Source organism: Lichenostomus cassidix, chromosome 4, assembly GCF_008360975.1.
Source record: "Lichenostomus cassidix isolate B80296 chromosome 4, HeHo_3.0, whole genome shotgun sequence".
NCBI classification, from domain to species: Eukaryota; Metazoa; Chordata; class Aves; order Passeriformes; family Meliphagidae; genus Lichenostomus; species Lichenostomus cassidix.
Genome location: NC_139484.1, coordinates 24057792 through 24085125, shown reverse-complemented (window position 1 = coordinate 24085125; position 27334 = coordinate 24057792). Strand labels below are relative to the sequence as shown.

Genomic DNA, 27334 nt, shown 5'->3' with positions numbered 1-27334 from the left:
CATGGCGCCGTGCCCCAGCGGCTGGCGAAGGAGCACCGAGCGAGGCCCAGCGGGGGCACCGAGAGCGCGGTGAGCGCACGGAGAGCGCGGTGAGGGCACGGAGAGCGCGGTGAGGGCACGGAGAGCGCGGTGAGGGCACGGAGAGCGCGGTGAGGGCACGGAGAGCGCGGTGAGGGCACGGAGAGCGCGGTGAGGGCACGGAGAGCGCGGTGAGGGCACGGAGAGCGCGGTGAGGGCACGCAGAGCGCGGTGAGGGCACGCAGAGCGCGGTGAGGGCACGGAGAGCGCGGTGAGCGCAGAGCACGGCCGGCCGAGCCCGCAGCCCCGCCGGGACACTCACATGAACCGAGGATCCGCCGCCGCTGCCCGCCCGGGGAAGAAGGACCCGCTCCCGGGGCTGCCCAGCGAGTGCCTGAGGTTTGCACGCAGGCGCTCGGGAAAGCCTCGCTCCCCTCGGCAAGTGTAGGTCGTTGCCGGAGCACCGGCAGAGCACGCGCACACACGGGGGAAGGGTGTTAAACTCTCCCTCTTTTTTTTTTTTTAATGTTGTTTTTTGGTTTTGTTTTTAAATAACCCGAACAGAAAGGAAGCTCAGGCAGCGCGCAAGGCGCCGCTATGGTCCTTCAAGGAGCGGCTGGCGGAGGGCAGTGACGCTCTGCGGGGCGGGGCGGGGCGCTGGGGGCGGCCGTGCTCCGCAGGTACCTCCGGCACTGTGCTCTCCTCTGTCCTGTTCCCTTCCTGTTCCCTTCCCATCCCCGTCCTGTCGCTCCATCCCTGTCCTCTTCACCATCGCTCTTCCCGTGCCCTTTCTCCATCTCCATCCTCTTCCCCATCCCTGTTCCCCGTGGTCCATCTCCTCACTCCTTCCCCATTCACTTTCCCATCTCCTCACTCCTTCCCCAAGCCCTTACCCATTCCCACCCCCTTCCACCTTCCCCATTCCCTTTCCCCTCCCTTGCTCCAGGGGTCTCTGGCCAGTGAGTTTGTAGCAGCACAGGGATCCCCAGCATTTCTAGGAGTCATTTAGAGCACCGGGTAACAGTGATTTTTCTTGTGCCAGGTTTAGTTTCTGAGCAGCCGTGTATATTGGGTAAATCAAATGGTGACAAATCCCATTTTGGGTCTTTATTGGGATAATGATGTAGCAGAGCAGGCAGGCTGTAAGCAAAAGACACTAATACACAGGTCAAAGAAATAACAGGTTTATAAAGGAGAGAAATGGGACTAAAAACCTATTCTGAACTATCAAAATATATATCGAAAACGATTTCCCTAATGCTATCCAAGTGTTGGTGTTTTTTCCCACTAGATGAATGCTGTAGCTGCAGATGTGAAACTTGAGGTGTCTGTATAAGTCTCACCAACTGATGCCTGACTTTCAAAGCAGCAGTGTTTTAATGTATGTAGTAACACTATAAATGCTCTAAACAGCAGCAATAGCTTATGCAAATACCAGCACAGAACGCTGAGGTATTTGTGTACGTATGACAAAATTCTCCAAATATTACTGCTATGTAACCAATCAGCAAAGATTAAAAAAATGTACTGTTTCACTAGAGTGAAGTGATGTTTTAATACCTCCACGAAGGAATTACTGTTTAGCATTTTCATGATATAACTTTTCAAATATATATATTTGTATACTTTTTACTTCAGTGAATGTTAGAGAAGTTAGAAAATTTTTAAAAGAGGATGTTTTGACTTTATGGCATAGGGGAAGACCTTTAATTAAAGACAGTACTGCTGATATGTTGAATTTTTAAAGCAATATTATGCCATTTGTAGTAGATATTTATACTGCAGTTGGAAAAAAAGTCCCATCTCATTATTGTGATTGTCCTAAAAAACCCTTGTTTTCTATGCTCCCTTCAATAGGAATCTGAATTCAACTTTTCCTCAATACGTATTCTGCATTTTAATAAACTTTGTGCAATCACTTCGTTTCAGGGGTTTTTGTGAAGTAGCAACACTAGTTAGAATTGTATCTTCTATTTGAGTTATTTTATCAAATTAATAATTATCATCATTGCAGCAGGAATATTTTCAGATTTAAGGGCAAAGTTATTTTGTGAAAGAATTTCTTCTTATGAAATGGCCTACTTTGTTTAACATACCATAATTTAATGAAAACGTGTAACTATAGAATGCTCTCCTGAAACTGCTCTCAATTGCTTTAAAAATAATTCAGTAGCAGTATTGATTATAATTAGGTTTTAATTCTCAAAAGCTACCTTCCTTAGGAAAGGAATGTTTACACCTGAGTACTCAGGAGGCATTTAACTAAGTACCATTTCGAGTTACTAATGGGGCAGATGCTTTAGGAGTTAATAGATGTATTTCACTGGATGTATTCATTCAGGTTGGTCTCTTTGTATGTGCAATATTTGCTTCTGAGTGTTAGATTTATTATGTTTTGACTTTTTTTTCCTAAGGGCAAAGTTCTAAGAGTCCATTAACTCAATCACTTCAGCAATGATGCAGTGAAGAAGTTATTAATAATGGCTAGAAAAGGCTAACTTCTGAAGAAGAAACAATTGTTCTCTGAGAGCAGTAGGTATAAATAAATTGCTCAGTAGATGGAGTTCCATTTTGTGTTTTATTTCTCCTTTTGGGACACAGAAGATCTATCTAGTGCAAGATTTTCAAAATAGTGCTAATCTGAATGTTGAATAGGAATTTCTAAAGGTCTTTTTTTTTTTTTCTGATTTTGCTGAGAATGTTGGTTAGTGGTTTTGTGTACTATAAAGGTTTCTGAGGGGGATTTGGATGAAGAGAGGAAGCTAGAGAAGGTCGTTCAGAGCTGGTTGTTCTCTTCTGGACTTCTAACATTTATGCCTGGCATGTTTCACAGATGTGATAGACTGTCTCTCATATATGGAATAAATGGTGCTTTGGAAACAGGGACTCAGTAATTTTAGATGACACATATAACACAAGTCTTTGCTTCTTCTTCCATCCTTGCTGTTCTGGATTATCAGAATTAAATTTACAGAGTTCAAGCCCAAAACTGAATTTGCTGCAATTGTTTCTGGTGTCAGTTTAAAATAACAAACCTTTCTTCTTCTCTTTGTGTTTTTATTTCAAAGCAACAGGGAAGTTCTGCAAGATATAATTAATTCCTTCGAATCACAAAATTAATGCAGGATGTGTCTTTTCTATATAGTAAAAGTGAGTTTGAGGTGTAAAATTGAGTGCATCAAAGTAAGGACAATGTGTAGTACTTTCTTGTGTTTATAGTTCTGCCAGACTTTGATGTGAAGTGAAAAAAGAAACCAAAACCAGACAAACAAACCCCTCCAATATTTAAAAATAGTCAGAAGAGATCCTTTTACAGGTCAACTTTTCAAATATCTATAACCATTCTATTTGAATTTAGAAATGTCAGTAAGTTACTAGAGAAATGTCAAGACTGAAATAAATTTGTTTTTAAAAATCCTTTCATTTAAGCTGTAATATGTGTCCCTTTCTAAAGGCAGTGGAAGGGTTAAGTTTGGGGTTACTTGGTTTATTTTTCAAATCAGTCTCTGTAATTTATGTGTCTTGAGAGTTAAGGAGAGATCAGAACTTAACAGTGAGGGTAGCAATTGACAGAACTGGCTGATTTCTGTTGTCAGAGAGAACCTTTTTCATTGCTTTCGTGGTTTCCCTGGAATAATTCTGTAGTAAGAGAACCTGTTCTATTGCATGCTTTTCAACATTCTTTATTGATTCCTTTAGGTGGGCCACGGGAAAGATTGTTTGCTGATCTCATGTCTAGCTTTTTGCCCATCTGATTTCTAGCTGAAGGAGGTGAGTGGTAAGTGTGCAGTTGTCTCCTTGAACACATTGCAGGTGGTGTCATTCCTCCTTATAAGCCTGGAGTGCGAGGAAAGTTTAATCACTTTAAATGGTTATTGAATTGATGGCATTTAACAATTCTTTTTATTAAAATTCCTTTCTCAGTGGTAGCTGAATGCAGGTACAGTGTATTAGAGTGTTATTATCTAACATTATTTTTCTACAGTAAAAATGAGAACATTTTACCACAGTAAATATATTGTACACTACATATTTACGTTCTTAGAGACATAATGCATCTTGCTGCTAGGTGTAATCTTCCCCTCCCTCCCCTCAACTCTGATCATAGTAGCATGGGGTTTTTTTGGTGCAGGCATTAGAGGACCATTGTGCCAAGCAAGATTATAATTGGATCTGTAAATTAAGCTATTTTTTCCTGAATGTTTAATATATATTTTCTTTCTGAAGCTGAGTAGTTCGTTTGGCAGACTTGATGTTTTTGTAGGAATGGGAGTCTTACTCTGAATACATAGTTAAAGATTTTCAATTGGAACCTGCTGCATGCCAGTAAATCTTTGTTCTTGCATTCTGTTTAACTGATGTCTTTCCAATGGAAAATTCGGCTGTAATATGCATTGTTCACATCCTAAAATAAATAATCTACAAAAATTATGAAATATTCATGAGAAATGAAAGTATTGTATTTTTACAAATAAGACTTCTAATACAAATGTTAATATAAATATTCCACTGCTCAAAGCTGTTTCAGATTTTACTTCCTTTTTAAAGTTTGATTCCTTAACACTATACATTCATATTTAATATTATTATATTTATTAGAATGTAAAAGTACATATCTCATGTCTGTGTTTCTTCAGGAAAAAAAAACCAAAAATGAGATCAGTCTTTTATACTTCCTTTGTATCTTAAGTTGAACTGTATTAGTTAAAACAGAAGGTAGCTTTCATACTTTCCGTTTGTACAAATTTAGTAAATATATTTGGTATATAAGGATCTTTGTGTAACCTGTATGGAGTTACTCTCAGTTGGGATTCACAAATAAATTTAGGAGTTTCTTACTTGGAATTTTATGCTTTGAAGATTGTTCCCTTAGACAAAAAATAATTTTGAGACACCATATTGTTAAGTCTTCTGTTTCTCCTGTGTGACTTTCTCAGGAGAGAATCCCTTTTCCTGAAAGCATCAGGTCAATGTGGGCTGAAAGAATTATAAAAAAGGAGCAAATGGCTTCACTAGTGCTCTGCATAATCTTACTTTTCTTGGGTTTTGTTTCATGGAGCCCCTAAAATGTTACAAAATTACCACATCTGCTGTGAAATAATTATGTTGCCTTTATACTTTAAGCTTGTTGTATTATTTCTTTGATGGGATTCAAATCTTGAGTGTTCTTCCTTCTCCTTTCCCAGAGAACTTGCATATCTGCACCTGCTCTTTAGAGCTCATAATTAGTGTTCTGTAGCTGACAAGAGAGTTGTTTTTCACATCAGTGGACTATTTCTGTTGATAGTATAGGCAGATGCCTCCAGGCTCTGTGCTGTAGTGTTGGACTGAGCTGGGTGTTACTCTCCTGCATGGTTGTGTTCATGAAGTGGGGGGGTTTTGTTCTGTGGCCTCTTATGCCATGGAAATGCCATCTGCTTCATATTCACAGTTTCCACACAGCTTGACCATCACCATTTCTGTTACTTGTGTATGGTTTAGATTTTCATATTCTTGGTTGGTTATGGGAAAATGTTTAGCTCAAAAAGAAATGGGTAGTTCTGGAGAGAAAAATGGTGATGAAACTTACCGTTCCTGGAACTAAATTTCAAGATAATTTAATTTGAGTGTCTTACAGAAATATTTAATGCAGATTACTTACTTTGTTTATTATTAAGCCAGCGTGGGAGCTAGTTTACCCACGGATAAGGAAAGAAACATTGAAACCAGGAGGTGGTGGTAGAGTGGAAGACTCTTACTTCATAGCTTTAAATGTTAGGGTTGCTATAGAATATAAATTCTGCATCATCACTAAAGCTGTGGTAATCTGGTCTTGTTGCCTGCTGATACAAGATGGTATTTTAGAAGGGCTGTTTCTGTTTGGTGCCTTTACTGTTATTTGAGTAAATAACCTGCTATATTGTACTAGTCACCTGAAAATTGATTGTATTAAAGCATTTACCTGCTTCTAAAAATAGTTTGATTTGATTCTTAAATCTGTGTTTAAAACTGTTACTATATTTTCATCTTTCAATGTGTTTATGATGCAACAGCACTATATTATTATTATCGTCTTCATTTTGCAAAAATGCGCCATTGTGCTATAACAGACAAAAAGAAACAATTTTAATTGCATTATTTAGCAAACAGTTAGTAACCTGAATCTGTATCTTTTGCCGATAAATTTTTACTCTTTGTTCTCTATTTAAGGAACACTAATTGCTCTGAAGGGCTTAAGACTGTGTGAAAAAGATGTTCCCTTTAAAAGACACTGTGATGGGTGCCTCCACTTTCTTTGCCTCAGCTCTGCCACATGATGTCTGTGGAAGTAATGGCCTCCCTCTAACACCTAACTCCATAAAAATCCTGGGGAGATTTCAAATCCTTAAAACAATCACCCATCCCAGGCTGTGCCAGTACGTTGACATTACCAGAGGTAAACATGGTGAGTATCTGTTTAACAAGCAGATTTTATGAATGATTATGGTTTTGGGTTTGGGGTTCTTTTGGTGACAATATATTTTAAGGTGACTGAACAGAATACTGCCTTCTTAGCACCACAGAGTGGCTAGTTTTCAGTCTCAAAATTCCTGAATACCTTTGCTATGAGTGGCAGTATTGGTCCTTTTGTTTCTTCTCTGTAGAGTCAAAGCAGAGATTAGTTGTCTGTCCTGTTTAATAGTGTTACACTCCTGATAAAAGCTAAGAACTTTCTTCTCTTTATACTTCACTAAAATTCCTGGACTCAATTGCTCTGCCATGTCTTTGTGTGGAATATGGAAATACATGTATTTTTGATGGTGAACTCCTACACCTGTGATCTAATCTTGTGAACATTTTCATGAGATGGTTATGTTTCTTGTACTTGATTTGTAACTGTTGCTCCCTCAGTTATCTTGTGTCCTGGCTGCAAGCTTCCTGTATTATTGTTTTTTATTTCTTTAAGATTTCTCCCACTAGTGGTTACTTTACTCTAGAACAGCTTTGGGCGTTTTTTTCAGTAACTGTTATCACACTCATTGTTAGCTCAAATAAAACTTCCCTTGTTTTTTTCTGCTCTAGATATTCTGTTGCAAGCTCAGCAGGACCACAGCACTTAATTTCCACAAAAAGGCTGCAACACCTGTGACAATTTAAGTCATTGCCACCTTTAACTTTTAAATCAACCATGTTCTCATACAATAGTCCATTGTATGTATTTGGTTAGCTACAGGGTCTCATAAAGTAGAGCAAGTAATATTTTTCGCCTTTAGAATGCAGTGTGATGCAATGCTTCAGATTTTTGCAAAATTAGGGTATTGCCAACTCAAAGCACTGAAGTGTTCTGTGGGGCAGGGAGTTCTTTATGTGTTTTTCTTTGCCCTCAAACGTGTAAATTTTCACTTACGCAGTCAGGAGATCTAGAAAATTTAATAATTTTCATTTGTATTTACTAGTACCTCTTGAAACAGAAAATGGGATTTTCTTACAGTATTGTTTGGGATGAAAGGTTAGGAAATATTAACTAAGGTAACATTTAATAAATAAAAAATAAATAGAAAAACATGGCCATTTTGACAACGAAGAGTAAATGACGTGAAGATTTCTGTGTGTGTGTATAAAAACGAAGAAAAGAATACCTTCTTATAATTGAAGTAAAGTGAAGGATAACAAATCAAATGTCTGGCCTAGAAGTCAGGAAAGTATTAAAACCTTTGAAATAGTATGGGAAATTTGGTGGCAAATTTAATGACTTTGATACTGACAGAATTTTCCATGTGTCTGTTCTATGCCTAATGATTTAATGCTTGTGGATTTCTTTCTGCAAATGTCAGTTTCTACTCTTGCAGAGAAATGTGAGAGCAGACTAGGAAAGCAATGCACAAAAAGTTGGATGTATAAATTCCCTCACAAAAGACTTTCAAAGGGGGAATAAAAAATGAAATAGAAACATTCAAATGGCTTTTTTTTTTGTAAAATTAAACTTCTTAAAAATCATTGTTAGTACTTTACAAGGCAATCTCAGATCTTTTCTTCCAAAACAAGCTTAAATGGCCTTTTGATTTGAAAAAGGAGAAACAGAGTTGAGTAACAAGCATTCCAGCTTTAATGTGATGACTTGCATTCCTCAATTTTCCATCTTCATCTTACTGTAACAGTCATGTTACAAAAATGTTTGATATAGTATCATTTGGTTTGATTTTGAATACGAACATTGACTGCTAGGTTAGTGGCAGTAGCAAGGCTTCTTTAGGAGTTTTCTTATATGCCCCTGTAGCATCTTATACCTTTTTCTTTTCTGACTGCGTGATGGTTGTGTTCAGTGCAACAATGGTTTTGGTTTTTCCTTTATATTCAGAGCCAGCCCATCAATCTTCAAAACATGTGGGATCCCTACATGTTCTGTTCCCTAAATGTTGTGCAAGAGGTGCTAGAGCTGGTAATGTGCTCCTTAGCCCATCAGGACTGAATTTCCTGTGCTCATCCTGAACCCCTTTTCTCAAAGCTGGGGTTACTTTGAGTCTGTTTCATCAACCCAGCCACATATTTCTCCAAATTTAATCATGCTTATCTTTGAGACCACTCTTCTTCAGTCAAATCTGACTGACATTGGCTGAGGGCTTCAATATTTGTTAGGAGATTACTGGATGCATGGGTGGCTGGATTGGTAGTGCTTTGCATGAGGAAACTGGAAAAATAATTTGCTGTATCTCATAAACAAAGAATAGTGGTGTTATCTGTAAGCTGTACATCTTGTAACATTTAATTATGTATAGTTTTCTGTACAATGCATGTCAAAATACTTTAACTTCTGCCAAACAGGGAGAGTGAGACGTCTGTACTCTCAGAGTTTCACTTGGATTTTTTTTTTAATTTTTTTTTTTTTAATTTCCAATTAAAATTTTAATTTTTTTTTTTTTAATTTCCAATTAGAGAGACTGGTTGTGGCAGCTGAACACTGTGAAAAGAGTTTGGAAGATCTGCTACGAGAAAGAAAGCCTGTCAGGTGAGGTGTCAAGCTAATTCAAATCCACTCATCATTATTTCACATATCATCTGTGGCAAAATCCTGGACTATTTTTTAGTTTTACTGGTTTATATAAGTTTTACTCTGTTAAAGTTTAACCCAAAGACATTTTTTATCAGATAAAATATGTGCCCAAAGAGGGGGTTTTCATTTCTGTGAAATTTTATTATGGGGAGCTTGCTCACAATTGAAATATTTTGTAACTCATAAAATACTGTCGTTTTGGGTTTTTCTTTTAAAAATAAAATCTATGACAGGATAAGAAACTTTCTAAGAATTAATGTGAAGATTAATTCCGCTAGGCGATGAAATACAACTTTCAGTAGAATGGGTAGAACTTGGTGTGCATTTTTTATTTGTAGAAGTCTATTAATTTATCATCTAGAAAGTGGACAAGATGTCAGATAATATGCTAGGGTGCTAATAAGTGATTTGAATTTGGGTTTATAAAGTCACTTCAGTGGCTTTGGTCAAAACTGAATCCAAAGGCTGCCTGTCAGGACTATTTGCTTAAATTGTAGGATGTTAAATTTTTGCTTATTGCAAAAAGTGTTAACTGTCATTTTAAAATCTATTACTATTACCTTTGAAACAAAGATGTGGTGTCTTGTTCTAGATAATATGTAACACAGAAAATGTGAAAATCAGGAGAGTAACTTTATTTCATTTGGGATAGCAGGGTATTGCATGTTAACTGGCTATTTAAGAGTACAGAAAATACATAAATATACAACACATTTAGAAAAATCCAGTCTCCTCATTCTAGTTTCTGAAGTTTATATCAAGCATTAGTTTTCATCTCTCTAGATGTTTATGCTAACATAGAGATGATAATTACTCAGTAATTAATGAATGATGTTTTGTGTCTTTCCGGTTAACCTGAGGCATTTCAGGTGGGATGTGCTTGATAAGGTACTATGCTTCTGTGGTTCATCCCAAGTTAGATATGTATAGACGGAGTAATGCTAGATCTGTAGCCTTTTCAGCCTTGCAGCCCCTAAACAGAATGTTAACAATGTTAACAATGTCTGACAGAGATATATCTAAGTGTAAAATGCCCTGTGTTTGTGTTAGCATTTTGTGAACTTGAACTTGTTTGACAGTGTGTGTTGCAGAGGGCTGTAGCTTGAGGAATGTTAGGGAAATATGGCTTCCATTTTCTCTTAAGGAAGAGAAACTGTTAGCTGTAAAGGGTTTTTCGTGTGTAATATATATTATAGTTCTTTACACAGTTTTGCATCAGGTTCCTATTGTGCAAAGTTCCAGAAAAAGTTTAGCATCGAAAGCTCTTTCCATTCATTTTTAATTCAGTTCTCACACTGTTCTTTGAACATGTGTGTCTTGGTGTCAGATGAGAAGCAGCCCGGCCTGCCTGCTTCCCTCTAAATTGTTTTGGAAAAAGCTTGCATGTAGCTATTTTAATTTGCTTTGAATTGCTGGATGCAGTATACTTACATAGATTCTCTGACAGAACATCCTCAGATAACAGATGTGGTCTATATGCACATCCATTATGCCTTTCTATACTAGCGTGTCCTTTGTGGCACCCAGAAACATTTTTTAGGTCTTTTTAGATAGCTTGCTATGGTATGCAACTTTCATTTTTCACGTGCTGAAAGAAGTTACTTAGTTTGTGACGTTTTCTCAGCTCTTTGGGCTGTGGTGCCGTTGAGAGTAGTTGCACAAAGCCTGGCTTTATTTTTTTCCTCTTGTCTTCAGAGAATTTTTGCTGTAATAAATTATTCTACTATCTGACCTTTCTTTTGATGAGCCAATTGGGATTTCTTCTGGAAGTTATAACTAACACCTGAGGTATAAGGCTAAAATATAGCATGAATGTATAGCCATAGTTTTAAGAGACATTAGTGATTCATCTACTCTGTAAATTACAGCTTTTGCAGTAGTAGCTAAAGGATAAGTTATGTTCACCTTAGATGGAGTTTCTTGCAAGACTGACATTTTCCTTCTCTTCTTCCATGAAAGCAGAATTTTTTAATTCCTATGTGAGACCCAGAAACTTTCAGAAATAAGTTGGATGGAGCAATTCCCAGTTACTGGTTATGTGATCTGTCTATATCAGTTACCTTTGGAGGAAGTGTTTGGCTCTTTTATGAATTCTGATTGCATTGGTCAGTGATAGCATAGCTGGCTACACATCCGGAGTTGATGCATGTGCTATTGCAATTAATTTTATAAACTGTTTGTGGAATGTGAGAAACTGCTCTCCTGGTTTCTAGATTAATTTTCCCTATGCTTGCCAGTAACCTAAGTCCTTTGCACCTGTACCACAAGCTGATCAAAAATCAGCAGGAAATCTTCTATTATATTAGAGCTGAAATTCAAGACATTACATTATAGACTGTCTATCTTTCTATACATTTTGGAAAACAGGCCATACAGCTGTTTGGTAGTTATTTGCAGTTAATCTTTGCTGAAGTAATGCATCAGGTGTAGCATGCATTCCTTAATATATGAATTATATTTTTAAAAATGAAATGTAGCAAAGCTCTTTCTCCAATTAACTTCATGCTTTTCCCAGGTTTTCTAATTCTAGTAAGTCAGTTGCACATAGGGGCAAAACACTGGAAATTGGATCTTGAACTGTTTACTTTATCTGCTCTATCACAGTGGAGAAAGTCATTTCACTGAGCATACCAACAAACATTTTCTAGAAATTGGACTTTTGATATATTCAAGAATGAATAAATTCATTCATTACCTAACAATACTGTGTCAGCAGTCCCCAGGAATTGCAGAGATAGTTTGTCATTGTCCTCAAAGTTAACATGCTCAACTTCATTTTCAAGGATTAATACAAGTAAGTGTTTGGTAATTTATGGCCATATTATTTTTTGCTTTGAGTGTTGCGTATTTGGGACCCTGGAATAAGTACCTGCTGCTATTAGAACTCTTATCAGGTAAATTTCAAGAACTCTCAAAGGGAGGAAATGAGTTTCAGTTCTTCACAATTCTTACGATAGGTAACCAGGTACAGAAAAGGAATTTAATACAGCTCTTCAGTGTTTTTTGTTTCAGAGGATAGCCATGTGGACATTGCAGTTCAAATTAATGCTTCTAGAAGTGACATTAATCCCAATTTTCTTTACTGTGCTTCCATGGGGCACCCCAGTAACGACAGGGGAGCTCTTTCAGAGTTGTGTGCCACAGGAAATTCAGACTGCAACTGTGGGTAAGAGGGTATGATAAGGGTAGGATAAGGATTTTAGGCATTGATATAGGATAAGAATTTTAGGCATTGGTATCCCATTTTTCACCAGACTAGTCCCCATTGTCCTCTCTGAGAGAAATTGTAGTCTGGGTCATTGTTTCCTGTTTGTTTATTCCTGATTTAGTGTCCTTGTTTGTTGTTGCACTCAATGAAAGGATGCACTTAATTTCAGTTAATAACAGCCACACTAGGGCAAAATCAGCTCTCTGAAATATGTTCAGGAGTCTGTTAAATTTTTAAAGGGCTGAGAATTTATGTACAGTCACACAAAAATAGTAAATACCTGATTTAAGCTCATAATGGTTTATTGCTGTTCAGAGATTTTAAAATGTGTCTCAGTCTAGCTGGCTTCCTCCGTCTTCTTTCACATACAAGGATTTTTTTCCTTGTGAACGAATTGAAATAAGTCACAAAAAATTATAGTGGGTAGATGTTTTATACTTTAACTGTCTCACTAAAGGTAGTGGTAATCAAAATTTTAGCTTTTCCCAGTTGCTAGTTATTTTAGTACTGTTGATACCAAAGACCAGAATGTAGGATGTACATTTATCTTTAAGGTTCTCCATCTTTTAAACACATTTCCAACTACTCCTTTGAGATACCTTTTCCAGACAGTGTTAAAGGAGTTATTTTCTCTGCTCCTGTGCTGTTATAAAAGGAGTTGTGAGCATTTCCTTTTCTGTCATGCTTCAAGTGTATTTCTTCTTTGAAGAAGTTGGTCTGCACTTGTATTCAAAACAATAAAAATGCCAGCAAATACTGACATTCAGCAGACTTTTGGCACCTACAGTACAGTTTCTGGATTGGTCTTCAACTTGTGGCTTGGACAGTCTAAGTCTATTCCTTTCTTCAATAAAATATAGTTGTCATATGTTTTGAAAGTCATGGTATTGAAAAATTACTAGTGAACCATCAGAGATACAAGGTATAGTTTGTTATACATGGAACATTTGATGGGAAGCAGACTTGGTCTGCAGCTGTTTACTAGTTTGGAGAAAACATGATCTGACGGATTCGGATGAGTACATTTTATTTGGCTATGTTAAACAGTTGTCTGTTGATTGGACTAGAGTTCTTCGTGCCATCATTGCTGTTAGTGAGCTCTTGGCAAACTTGAAGTGAAACTGTGGTACAGAACTTATTAGATGAGGGGAAAACAATTTCTGAGTAGCCAGGCATTCTTCAAAAATACTTTTAAAACAGGTGCAAGTCATCAAAAGGCTGAAGGTTTTACATGATTTGACTTGAAGAGTTGCATATGAGCAGAGCTTCATGGGCTGAGTGTATTCTGCTTTAAATCAAGTCTGTGTTGGAATTTCACATGAGAAATCCATATATCATAATGAGGCTGAATTTGGCAAGGATAAATTATGTAATAGTAAAGTGAATTAGCATTAATAAACAAAGTTATTTTTTCCCTAAGCGTGTGTGAGGTTTTGTAGTTTGGGCATTTAGTGTCCGTAGACTTTTTTTTCTTGTTAATGCTTTACTTGCAAAGCCATGATGAAAAATTATCTGTTTGTCTGGACTTGTTTATATGTTGTCCAATTGTGCTTTTCTTCATATGAAAGTACTGGTTTATTTCTGTAAGTAATATTTAGTCTGAATGAAAATCTTCCTGTAGCATTTCTTCTAGCATAGATTGTCTCCTGTGATTGCCTTTCCTCTCACAAGAAAACAATTGTTTGGAATGGAAGAAGAGTGCAGCTTGCGTAAGGTGTTTGAGGTGGACATTGTTGCTCTTGATATCTTGATATTTGTGTGATCTTTTTAGGTATGAAACCAAATTCTTTGCTTGTATAGTTGGCTGCACTGTCTGATGGCAGCACAGAGACATTTCAGAGCACATATGTGTTTCTTCCTTACATGTGAAATGTAACAGTGAGTGCATAGTTGTTTCTTATCTTCTTCTCTTCTAGGAAAAAGAAGAAAAGAGAAGAATCCTACTCTTTGAGATTATGATAGTCTCTGCCTCTTGCTATTTAAATGTAGATATGATAGCTGTATATGATTGTCCTGGTTTCAGCTAGGGTAGAGTTAATTTCCTTTCAGTAGCTGTTACAGTGCCATCTTTTGGATTCGGAATGAGAATGGTGTTGGTAACACACTGATGCTTTGGTTTTTTTCGAGTCAGGTTTATCTTGAGTCAAGGACATTTTTCCTAGGCTCATTCTCTGCCAGTGAGGGGGTACACAAAAAAACTGGAGGGAGGGAGGAGAGGGAGGGAGCAGAGCTGGGACAGGTGAACCAAACTGCCCCGTGGGCTATTCCACACCACATCACACCCAGCATATCAGCTGGGGGGGAGTTACCTGGAAGGGCAGCTAGCCTGGGTCTGGAAAAGGGGGTCTGGCATCAGTCAGTGCGTGGTGAGCAATTGCACTGTGCATCACTAGTTTTTCCCTTTTTAGTACCATTAATATTGTCATTTACCATTACTATTCTATTTTACTTTATTTTCAATGACACTAATCTTATCTTAACCTACAAGTTTTACTTTGATTCTCCTTCCCAATCCGCTGAGGTGAGGGGCAGAGAGGGAGGTTGAGCAAGTGGCTGCATGGTGCTTAATTTCCAGCTGGGTTTAGGCCATGACAATATAAAGTCTGTGTATGGGGAAAAAGTGTATGATTATTTCAACCTTTTGTTCAACTATGCTTTTTCTGTAGTTCCTTGTAGACACTTCATACAGATTTCCGTGCTAAAAGCAGTGCTAAAGATCTTGAGCTGAAGATGAGTTATGCTGAGTTAATTGAGAACAAAAGTACTGGAGAGTTTTGAGTCTACAGTTTCTAGTGAAAGAGGATGTTGAGTTTCTCTTAAACAGACAAAACACCATCCTCAATGGGAGGGTGGCTTCATCCTGCATTTCTGCAAGGAATTGTGTAAGGATCATGTTAAAATTCCATTCCGCATTAATGAGCAAATTACTACTAATGAGCTAATGGCTGAAAAACCAAATGTCAAATTTGTACTGTGCAAATCTTAGGGGATTTAAAGCACACTATTAATCTTAATGTTGATTTATGATAGTTGTGTTTAGCATAAAAATTGCTGTAGACTGTGAGAACAAGATGTGGTTAGTATATGGTTATTCTAAAAAAATACATTGTTTGACACTTCATCCTCCTCCTAGAAAGAAAAAAAGAAAGGAAGAAAGAACACTTATTAGACTTTCTTCATAGTGCATCCTTCTAGAAAAGGATTTTAATTTTTTAAAGTGCAAGTTCTCGCTTTTGGACTACTGAGCAATGTCTTCAAGGAAGCATTGATCACTAATTAGGGATTAGACAACTGGTTTATTTAGATGCATTGATAATGCTTACAAACACCTCTAACGTTGTTGTAGTTTGAGATTTGTTTCTTCTGTGCATATGGATATTCTCTTCCTGGGTTTATAACTAGACAGGTACCAGGGCATTGGACATTGTTGTGATTGGGTGTGTTTAGAAGGCTGGCAGGTCAGGCTAGTTTTGAGGTTTAAAATGTTGATTTCATTCATTAGCAGAACACACCTTGCTAAAGGTTAGCTCATGCATGTTGTTACTCATGACTGTGTACACAAAAATGATACTTACTATAAATCAGCCATGAGTCTCCAATACCACGGAGCTGGTGCTGTACAGTCAGCAGTGGCAGCCATGGCCTTGGTGGTTCTTAGAAGTCAAGGTGGTAAAGCTTCAGAGCTCTTTAAGTGGAGCATGAGCTGGTCATTCTACTATTATCTAATGCCTGATATTTTTATGTAATCAGCACTATCCAGCCCCTGCAAAGTGTGGTTTCCTGTACTTCCAGTATTGCTTGTTTTGTGTTTTGCCAGTCATTCTTCCTACATGTTTGGGAGTATGTCCTGTATATTTACAGTTGGTTCTGCTTCTCTTGCCCTTTTGTTTGGCAACTTTTGGGGTGTAAATTTCTCCTACATGCAACTATAGCCCTCTCTATTTCCCTTTTGTGATCACATTTCTCATGTCACTTCCAAGAAAATTTAGTCTTAATTGTATGCTGATTGATCAATTTCTAATTTATAGTCACAGGCATGTGCTTTGTCTACATGTAAGTTTATGGTTACCTCTCTAGATAGGTATTTTCTGCCTGTTATGATGACATATACTGGTTTATAGATCAAAGTGATGCCCTTTCTATCGGCTTTTGCTAGATTAATTGTAGTTGTTGCTATGAAATACCTAACAGCACCACATCTTATTGGCCTAGTTGTAAATTCCCTTTGATCACTTGAATTTGCAGGCTGTTCTTTCCTTGAAACTTTCTATTCTGTTTCACTTTTTATCAGTGTCTGTACCGTTGATACAAAGATCCAGATTTTTTGAGATAAGCGCTAAAACACACCTAAACAGGCTTTTCACCTTAGATATTTAGATTTTATTTTTTAAAATATGTTATGGCCAAGTTATTTGTTCATATAACAGTGTTGCAACATCAACTAATTTGCATAGAATACCTGGCTTTAGGAGAAGGTCTGTGCAGTGTTGCAAGATTTGTTCCTAGCTTTAAAAGTTCTGTTGCAAATCTATAAAATGGAGGAGAAGGGGTTTAATTACAAAAGCGACTTGTTACAAATGCTTAATCCTGTCATAGAAATGCCTGCAGAAAGTAATAAAAAAATAGTCAATCCTGTCTGACTGCAAAGACAGCATTATTTGTTACTAACTAGTCATGATTTCTAGTGCTGTCAGTTCAGTTTATACTGCCACACAGCTGCAACAACATTAATTGCATCAGTAATTACACTTCATTTTCAGCTTTTCTTCTAATTTTTTTCATTGATCAGGTTTTTCTGATCCACCAAGGGCACCACAGTAAGAATGAGGGAATCTATCTCCTTGTATAATGGGGTTAGGGACCCATCACTTCTCTTGCAGTGTGGAGGAGAAAGTCAGTATGGCTAATGTTAAGTAAAACTCTGTTCTCATGCCAAGGATATAAGTCTTCCTTTAAAAATAAAATATAATGTGCAGTTGTCCATTATAACCTCAACTGGGAGAAAGAACACCTATTATGTTAAAATATTTGATCAATACCTTGCCCTCAGTTGCAGCAGGGAGAGTTGCTGGAGTATCAGTCACAGTGTATGGCCTTTTAGAAGTGCATGCATCTGTTCAGCAGAGTCCAAAAGAAAACAAAAGAAAGATTTTTGGATTTTTTTGATTGATCTTAATTCTTCTCCAACATTTTCAGTTCACTCCTTTTGGAGAAGGAGAGGAGAATGTGAGATGTGTTGTTTCATTCAAAGAAATTTTGGCCATGTGACTTGCAGGATATGTATAATGCTGTTGAAACTACTTCTTTATTGTGTATTTTGAGGTCATTGTCTTGTTTTTCCCCCTATTAGATCTTATTCTTTTATTGTCACGTGTGCATCTAGTTCTGTTAGGTTAGAGTGTATAGAATTGGTAAGAATGCAGAGTCTCTGACTGGGTTTTAAATGAGGGCTACTTTACCTAACCTTTGTATCTAGTGATTGAAATAATTTATTTCATTCCAATTTTTGGTCCAATGTAAAGTATCACTATATGTTTTACATATGAGCCAGCTGAGGCTAAGATAAAAAAAACCCCCACTTTTTAAAGTTAGTAAGGGGGAAGATCAAAAACTGGGAATGTGGATTGTCTTTCCTGTTCTGTGCATTAAACAGGATGGCACTAGAGGTTTCATTAAAATAGCACTTTGTAAGGTGTTGTTACTTTTCCAAACTATTTTCTTGATTTGCTCTCCCATTTTTTGGGATGAATGCTGGATGTCTTAAAGGAATTCAAGGTGCAATCTTCCAAATTTTTGGTTTATGGCTTAAATCATTCAGAGTGATAATGATCTGAAAAATCACCTGTCTGATAAAAAATGTTGTGTTCAATCTGCTCTATATATGAAGTTGTTATTTGTCTGTGCCTTCATCTATGTTTTATGGACTTTTATCATACATTACAAGTTGAGACCTTCATAAAAGTGTAACACAATCTGTTGCTTTTAAAGTCATGCTTGCAGCTTAGAACTTTAAAAAAGGAATGAAAGGACTTTCTGAGTTTTCTCAGGTGAATAATATGAACTTGTTGAAGATATCCTGTGTGAAATAACCTTGTGCAAGAGTTAGAGACTTCTGAGGACTCTGTCTATAAAACTTTTTTTGTGTGTGTCTTATTCTCTGTTTGTTGCATTCCCTTCCAGTTCATTTCATTCTGATAATGTGAATGCATTTCCAAGTAAATTGGCAGTGTTTACAGTCTTGGTCCCCAGTGCCATTTTTTAATCAAACACATAATAAAGTGCTAAATAAACCATTCCCACCTGCATCAAACTCTTTATGTTCTGTATGGGGTATTTTGTAATTTATTTACCCAGGAAGACCCAATTTATCTGCACATCTGGTTTTCAACCCAGTTCTGCTTTTTATCCAGTTTTCCAGCTGGTTGATTGAGGAATAAGGAGGTCAGATGGCTTTCTTGAGGTCAGCATAGTGATTGTCTCAGCTGGGATTATACCCAAACTTTATCCTTTGCTATAACCACTTGGCCACACCACTCTTAACCAGTCTATCCACATTGTTGGCAGTAATGGAACTAACTGCAAATGTCATTTTCTTTGTTTTATAGTTTTGCTTGTATTGAAATATTGTCACTTTTATGAGTTCAGAAACATTACATCTGTTCACAACCTGGTTCCCTTTCACTTTGAACAGACACAATTTTTTGTGATGAATCTCCTTCCTGGATTCCAAATGCGTATTAGTTTCACAAGTTCAGGGGTAGTGATTGATGACGTTGCTGGTTTGTGTTGCTCTGGTGTGCTTCCTCAGGGCAGACCTTGTCTGACACTCTGCTTTGGAACAGGAAGGCATGTTTTTGCTCCTGTGTATCAGTGCCATAAGCTTCTTAGGACTCCTGGTTGTTGAGGTTCTCTTCCTCTAGAGTTTATTTTTTACAGCAATATTGCAATGTTAGAACAAGGTGCACAGATTTAATAAAGGGCTTAAGCATGCATTGCTTTGAATGTACCCATGAACTGTGAGTCTGAAGAAAGAGAAACTCAGAAACATGGTATCATCAGCATAATTTTATCCTGTTTGGTCTTGCTCTGCCTTCCTGAGAAAACTCAAAATAATTCTGGTTCTGGTTTTTGTTATCAATTTCTTTTCCTTAAATTGCCACTGCGCTGCAGAAACATGACTTAATACATTTCTCGTACCTACAAAATTACAGGGCTCTGTACAGTTTAGTAGATGATGAGGCTTGCTTTCTGATGCCATTCCTGTGTTGTTTTCAGATTATAGTAGGACCTCTGTTCACTACACTTGATGAAACATCCTTATTCAAAATAGCCCATTAAGTACTGAATGTGCTCTCCTAACTTTGAGGTACAGCTTTCTTCCTTCTACAGACTGGATTGGGAGCTCTGTGTTGACTGATATGAAAGCATAAAAGGAAATGAAATTTACAACTGGCTGTAACCAGTTAAAAATACCACAAATCTATTTGTGACAGCCAGAAATATTTTTCTTTTCCCTAAAATTTTGCTCCTGCCTTCACTTTGCTTCCAGCCCGTTATTTTTGCTCCTGTCATGCTGTCTAGGTGCATCACTGTGTTCTGATTACCTACACTGCAATAGCTGCCTCTGCCTGGGTCGCAGTCATCAAAAAGGGAGATGATGTAGTCTAGGAGAGAGGGTAGGACTGGACACAGTGAGAAGATAGGAAGATCTTTTGAGGTACCCAATTACTCTTTTATATTAAACTATTTTATTGCAGCACCGAAAAAGGATGGAGAAGACGTATTTCCAGTTAATGCCATGAATGCACTTCTCCTAAAGACGATGGAGTGAATATGTGTGCAGATTGGCATTGATTTTCCTTTAAACTGGAGGAAAAGAGACTTGTGTGAACCTGTGACTTCCATGATACTGACATGAATGCTGAAAATTTTTTTCTTCATTGTTTCTTTTCTCATGTTGGAAGTTTTTTAATCAGACAGTTTAATAAATCAAGCCTCCTGACCTCACTCATCTCTGATTTCCAGCTGTGTGATCTGCAGTCTTCTTGTTCTTAAGTATTCAAGATGTCATGCATGAAGTAGTTTTTGTTTTCTCTCCAGCAATCTGTGGTGTATGTAGCAACTACCATGCTGCTGGCTGTCAAACGCATTTTTCCACAATTACTTTTCCTGCTCCAGAGTTAAGCAAGGATAAAATAGCAAGGAGATTTTACCAACAGAATTCTTGATGGCTTTGAATTGCCACAGAAACTAGTAGGTGATATTATCAGACATGATGGTTAGGAGGCAGACTTTTGTTTCACCCAGAAGAAAGCTTGAATTAGAGGAAGTTGAAAGCCAGGAAAATATCAAAGAAAATTTCATATGTGCTTGCTCTGTGTTCCCTCTCTCCTAGGCATCTGCCTATTTTTTTTTTTTTTTTTTGAGAAAGGATAGTGGTCTCGACAGTTTTTGGTCTGAGCTAGTATGACCATTTTTTGGGTTTGGAAGACCAGTAATTTTATCTAAAATGGAAATAATTTGTTGCAACAAGTTGTTTGTTCCTAAAGCATTCTATCTTGGAGTCGAGTTCCTGCTTCTACAGGCAGCTGCATTATCATTCCCATTAATCACAAATAATAAGGTAATAAATAACCACTCAAACTGAATAATATATAGGTAATATTCTTGGGGATTTTTTAGTAGGAATTCAGCATATCATGTTTTTGTTATAAAGTTTTTGATTTCTAAATGTTTCCTTTTTTTTTTTTTTTTGTTTAATCTTGTGTTTATGTTGACCTGTGGTTTGGGTAGTTCTCCTTAGATTATTTTCCTCGGGTACGGCTCTGTCACTACTTGGTGAGTATGTACACTCTTAGCTCTCCAATCCCCTAGTTATTTTCAGGGTTTATTGTCTTTGCTTGGTTGTTGCTGTTGAGCAGCTAGCAGAGTAAAGAACTCAGTTCTCAGTGGCAAGAAGGAAAAGACCCTTATTGTTTTGATTTCATCATATATATAGAGTTTTCAAAAGTCACCCAGATTGGTCAGTCAAAAACCTCCCCCTAGGCCTGACTGGCCAGGTCTGCACCGTCCAGATCTTGGGACACTGTTTTTAATAACATCCAAACCTTATCTTTATTTATAAAACACAAAAAGAATTCTCATGGGAACGACCTGCGCTAGCCACACTTGGTTCTTGATAAATCAGTCTTTCCCACTTTCTCTGCTAAAATCTGATCCTTTTGAAAAAAGTGAGGATCTGGGTATGCCAACTTCTTCTAGTACTTTCCCTTTCACCCTAGCCCAGAAGCTGTTCCCAGTCAGATCAGGGAGTGTAGTAGGTACACTAAGAAGCTTTTCTTTCCCACCCCACCCATCTGAATCCAAAAGGTGACAGCAGTCTCCTAAGCAATCAGATTATTTCATCAGTGGGTTTTCAGAACCACAAGAGATTGAAACTCTGCTAAAACATCTGTTTCCTGACAGGCTAGGTTTATTATTCCTGAAGTAAACTTCCAGAAAGTGGCTTTGTGTCCTTAACAGTAAGAATTTGACAGAGTGGAGATCAGGCTGGCTGCTAAATGGAAAAGTTAATGTTTTCTGCAAAGGCACAATGCAGCCACCTGTGTACTATTACAGTGTGGAAATTAGTCATTTGTCTGGTATAGCTTTTGGTCTGACAAGTTCTGGAGGTAATAAACCAATCTTCATTTTTGTGGGTTTTTAAGTCAACTTCCCTTCTCTCTCCACCCGCAAATGCCATGCACATGCCTCTCTTAACCATGCTGGGGTTTGTACTGCTGGTTGAACTTGCTCATATCAACTTGTAGAGATTTTTTTTTTGCCTCATCCTACTTACAGGATGAGTATGAGGGAGGAATGTAATTCTCCTTTGTGCTTCCTTTTCTATGTGTTCAAGTTTTAACCCCAAACTTGGTACTTAGTTTAATCCTTACAGTCTTTTAATTCATGAATTCTAGAATGAAGGAACACAAAATGACCTCTTTTCATGGCTATGTTTCTTTACAAAACCAGGAGAATCAGTAATTTAACCAGTTAGATTTTATACCGGTGTGCAATCCTTTCACTTGAAGAGAACCCCTTTTCAGAGACTATAGCTGAATAGATTTTTTGGTATCCAGACTGAGGATTAAAATGCAGCCAGCTCCTTGAATGTGCTGGTAGTTGTAGCAAGGTCACACATTGTCTCCCATCCGTGAAGTGTTCCTTTTGCAAAGAAATTTCTTTTTCTGGTGGAGAGGAAAATTACCTCAAAATGAGTCTTGTTAGAAGAGCTAGGAAACTCCAGTGCATCTCACACTTCCATGCTTTTATTTGCTGCATCCTAGAGTATTGCCTTAAGCAGCGGAGTGATCACTGTAATTTGGAGTCAACCATGATCATCAGCTGCTGGGATGAAGAGGCTGTTTCATGCCACACTACTGTCATGGCTCTCCTTATGTCAATGGTGCAGCGTGATTGGTGTCAAACCTGCTGCTTACATCTGGCCACCTTATCTCCTGTGTTGTTTCCAGTGTTTGTGCTGTCATTTCTTTCTCTCCTCCTCCTGTTAAAGGAGGGTGCTGATACCTCTGCAGTTCAAGAGACCCAATAGCTAAACCACTGCTCTAGATCTATCATAGTTCAACACTAGCTAGGCTATTGAAAAACAGGTTTCCAGCTAATTGGGGGAATAGTTTCTGAATCTGCTCAGAGCTTGCCACCAACAATGGCTTTTTATAAGTGTCGTCCTCATTTAGAACTGTTTTCTTTTTCTATTTATGTGGGTTTTTTAAAGGTTAAGTTAACCTGAAGGCTGGAATGGGTGTACCTTCTGCACTTGCAGAAGGCTGATGTGATGCTTGCAGTATTGCCAGTGGCTGTAGAAACTGGGGGAGAGCTGAGACCCACTGAAGCAAGGGGACAGCCTTGGTAGCCATCTCCAGTGAGGCTGGAAACATCTGCTGAACTTGGTCTTGGGGAGTTTAAAGGAGAGAAATCTCTTGGGCGTGATAACAGCAGTAAGTATAGTTGTCAGGCCTTTTGCAATTAAATGCAAATCTCATGGGTTCTAACCACACAGTGTATTTTCCCTAATAAGAACTAAACAAGGTGCAGCATCACTATGCAGAGCTTGTTATAGAGTTCACTGTCTCCTGGGGATTGGTGTGCATGCTGACGGACCAGTGAAAGGCTCGACACTTCTGCCCAGCAGGGTGCCATCAAGACTTTGAGAGCACTGAGCATTGAATGCACAATGAAAAAGCTATCACTCGTGTTTCTGATCATTGTAACGATGTGAAGGGTTCATCTTAAAGAGCAAAGAATCCCAAAGCAGTATTTTCACTTATTACCCCAGGTTCTGGGGTGTTTTTTTTAATGGATTGCAAGAGAGTATGGAGAATAAGTGGGTGGCTGAGGCCCCCTGGCGCCAGCACAGTGTACTTCACGCCTCCGGCAAACGGCCACCAAATTGCACTTTTATTAGTTACTTTACGTTCTTAAATGTGACATATTTACTTCTGTTTTTTACAGAGAGAAACAGTACCTCATTATGTGCTAATTTTTCACATGCAATTTTTTCCTTAATATTCATGGAAACATGAATATTCCATCATTTATTTTTCATGTCTTGTTTTGCAAAGCTGTGCAAAAAATGAGGGGATTCTGTTTGCCACCGTTATCATTAATATTTGCATTGCAGGCAAAAAAATATACAAGAAAGCTGAAGACTTGTAATATTTTTACCACATTTATATCTCTGCCCAAGAATGACTGGGAGTAAAGGTACCCAGCTAATAGTGTCTGATGCTGTGGTGTACTATTTAACTTGGGAGGTGCTAGGGAGGGAAGAGCTAGATGGTTGTGGGCTTTGTTTTGGTTTTGTGGTTATTAGCCAAAATGTTTTTCTCAAATTGCTAAGACCTTGAGAATCACTTTCAAACACTGTGACCTAAGATACAGCAGTATGGACATATGTTAGGACAGATTCCCTTTGTGCTTAAAATTTATCTTAGAAGTAAATATTCACAACTATCGTAGATTAGTACAGAGCTCTCCTAGGGAAAAGGTTAGCATCTAGAGGACAGGTCCATGCAGGGTCACTCATACATGGCTTTTTTCAGTATTTCTCTGTTACACTAGTCTCAGAATTTGTTGGAAGTGTGGCTTTTGTCAAAATCTTGCTATTTAATTTGTGACAAAGTTTTGTCATTCCATCAGGTATGAATAGCAGCTGATGAAGTCTGATAAAGGAATCGGTTTTGGTGTTTAGTCTGATAGTTGGCTTCTCATTGTCATCAGTCTGTAATACTTCTCCTCATTTTGCTGTTGCACAAGTTTTTAATGAGCAAGAGAAGGTGATGAACATCCTCCAGATTGCTAATGTATGTTATTCTTTAAAAATGAAATACAAAAAAAGTTGGAATAAAGTTAGGTCTTTATAAGTAGATAGGCTTGCTTTTTGGACATTGTGTGAACCAGTGCCTGCAGAGGAAAAGTTACCAAAAAGACCTGAAATGGCTGAGGGGGAGTGGACAGAATGAGGAAGAGTGGAAAGTTAAATGGAATCTTTCTGGGTGACGTGAGATCTGTGCCTTTTGTTTTTATTTAGGGTGCACTTTGGAATCCTATTACTGGTGGTCTGTACAAATTCCTGTTTGCTTATTCACAGAAACTCCTCTTTAAGGCTGTCAGTCTTTAGAGTAAAATGATAACTTTTGTCAAAATGCATAGTTATGCCAAAATGTTTTGGGTGGTAAGCTTCATTCTTTCTTTCCAAAGATAGAAAGGTTAATACTATCAAGGCTGTAAAACAAAATGTGCTGAAAATGTAGTTTTCTGCCCTTTCTTTTTCTTATTTTAGATGTTGAGATCACTGGAGACTATAGGCATGATCTAGTCAGGCCTCTGTGCTATCTTCTGAATAAGGTCTAGTTAGCATCTGAGTTTCAAAAACTTTTGTTCAGCTGAACTTTTTTATGAATGTCAGTAGCAGACTTAAGAGCAGATAAAAATATGTGCGGGTTGAGATTTTTTATTTCCCTAATTAGGTGAGGTATTGAGTCATAGTTTCTATTGCAGAGTATTTTTATACTTCGTCATCATTTTCTGCTCTTCCTCAGGATCAGTTCAGGGTTAAGAAACCTAGTTACGGGATTTTGAGGAGGTGTGTATAGTACTGAACATATCCTACCATATTCACTGCTGATCCCTTCAACTGTTCTGGAATTGTGAATGTCTCACTTTTGTTTGGAATAGCTGTGAAACACTATATTTTTACAGGTTGAAAAGGAAAACATTCACTATAACATGTTGTTTGTTTGGGTTTTTTTCAGCTCTTCAAGGATCTTATGTATAGCATATGAGGTTTTGCAAGGTTTACAATATATGAATAAACATGGAATGGTCCACCGAGCACTCTCGCCTTGCAATATTCTTTTGGATCGAAAGGTACAGCTACAGGAATTAATCTATAGGTTTGCTGCTAGCAAGTCCATGCTGTGTCATAGATGGAGACTGGACAGTCACAGTCCTTCCGGTGGGGAAAAAAATTTGTGTCTGGAAAGGAGTTGGTTTTGTTGTTTTTTTTTTTTTTTTAAACTACAGTTTCCCCCCATTTCCTAAGTTTCAAATGTATTTCAGATTTTATTTGTCTATTCTTTCCCAAACCACACATTTTCTCCCTTTTCTTCTCAAAGTGGTAATCTAAGTCTACTTGTCATCATTGTAATTAGTTACAAGACCTTCCTAGCTGTTTGAATAGAAATATACTTCTTATAGCTAATTGGCTGTCAATAATATTTCCTGTGTTCCATGGTGATATGATACTTGACTTCTAAGATATCAAGGTATATTTTGTTCATGTTGTATTATACAGATTTAAGTATCTGTCAATTATGTTCTCACAGACTGTTGAGTTGCAGTGTAGCATACAATTTCTGCTCATATAAGTTGAGAGAAATTAATAGCTACTGTTGTTCTCAGAGCAGTTTCTTCACCAGAGCCAACAGCTAAAGAGTTTAACCTGTCTGCATAACTCCTCTATCTATCTTTTTGTTACTCAGTTTAGGTAGAATAACTAGATTCTCCCCTTGGAAGGCAAAGGGAAAGGAGAGGACAAAGGAAATAAGGAACACATATATTTTTATATGCTTGTAAACAAATGAAAATCGTAATAACACTCTAACATGCAGAAGTATTCTAGGATTTTAGGATAATCCTAATATCAATAAAAGAACAGAAGGGGGCCATGAGAAAAGAAACTTCTAAGCTCTCCCCTGCTCTTTGAAAGCTTTCTGATGTAGCCTTTTCTGTTGCACCATCTGGAGGCTGGCTGAGTGTAATTCAAAATTCAGCAGAAATAAGGCCCCAGTTTAACTTCTGTGTCTAATTTTTTGTTGTTTTGTTGTTAGTTTTCTGTCTTCACAAATAAAAATAAAGCACCCAGAAAAACTGTTTGAAATATGTGTTGATGCAGCTAAGGAGAGCAAGATAGTAATGAGCTGATGGGAGGTCTACAGAAGCAAGGCTGGGTCATTGGAAGAATTGAGGGAATAGTGGTCATGTTTAGGTAGTTCTAGGAGTCAAACAGGATTCTGAACAGTTTTCAGATAGGAAAAATATTTAGTGGAGTATTTAAGCCTTTTTGATTACCTGAAAATATACTGTAACTTTAAAAGTTCTTATGTGTTCCAAGGAAAGTGATTTATTTAATGCTCTTGAGAAGTAAAAGCATTAGAAAGAAGCACATCTTTAACTTGCAGTGAACTTCTGCATAATAGATGAGACAGAAATGTAAGAGGGTGCTTTTTATATGTTTCTGTCCTCTGACAGCTAATGCAATTTGCAATTTTTTTTTTCAAATTTTTTAACTTAAGCACAGATTGTTCCAGTGTTGGATTCTGCTGTTATTGTTAACTTATTTTTCTCTTTTCAGGGACATGTGAAGTTGGCTAAATTTGGACTCTACCATATGACTGCTCAAGGTGTTGATGTTGATTTTCCTATAGGGTAAGGATTTAGCTACACAATACAAATATATTAGAGATGTACTTTTTCAGGGAATATATTTATGTTTAGAGAACAGCTTATACAGAAGCTTCTGATAATGTCACTGA

At 37.6% G+C, this 27334-nt stretch overlaps 2 protein-coding genes across 3 annotated transcripts in view; one reads left to right on the top strand and one right to left on the bottom strand.

Moving 5' to 3' along the window:
- Positions 1-461, bottom strand: part of AIMP1 (aminoacyl tRNA synthetase complex interacting multifunctional protein 1) — a 30507-nt gene extending 30046 nt beyond the window's left edge. Inside the window, exon 1 of the mRNA XM_085058348.1 lies at positions 341-461. Coding sequence (XP_084914474.1) covers positions 341-342 — 2 coding nt within the window. The 5' untranslated portion in view covers positions 343-461. The remainder of the gene's footprint in view (positions 1-340) is intronic.
- Positions 462-662: 201 nt separating this feature from the next.
- TBCK (TBC1 domain containing kinase) overlaps positions 663-27334 on the top strand; it is a 91379-nt gene continuing 64707 nt past the window's right edge. The window contains exons 1-6 of one of the 2 annotated variants that reach the window (XM_085058345.1): positions 663-698; positions 3718-3796; positions 6208-6442; positions 8911-8983; positions 25553-25667; positions 27154-27227. In XM_085058345.1, coding sequence (XP_084914471.1) covers positions 6250-6442; positions 8911-8983; positions 25553-25667; positions 27154-27227 — 455 coding nt within the window. In that variant the 5' untranslated portion in view covers positions 663-698; positions 3718-3796; positions 6208-6249. Of the gene's footprint in view, positions 699-748; positions 1036-3717; positions 3797-6207; positions 6443-8910; positions 8984-25552; positions 25668-27153; positions 27228-27334 lie in introns of those variants that run through there. The other variant, XM_085058346.1, reaches the window with a different exon arrangement.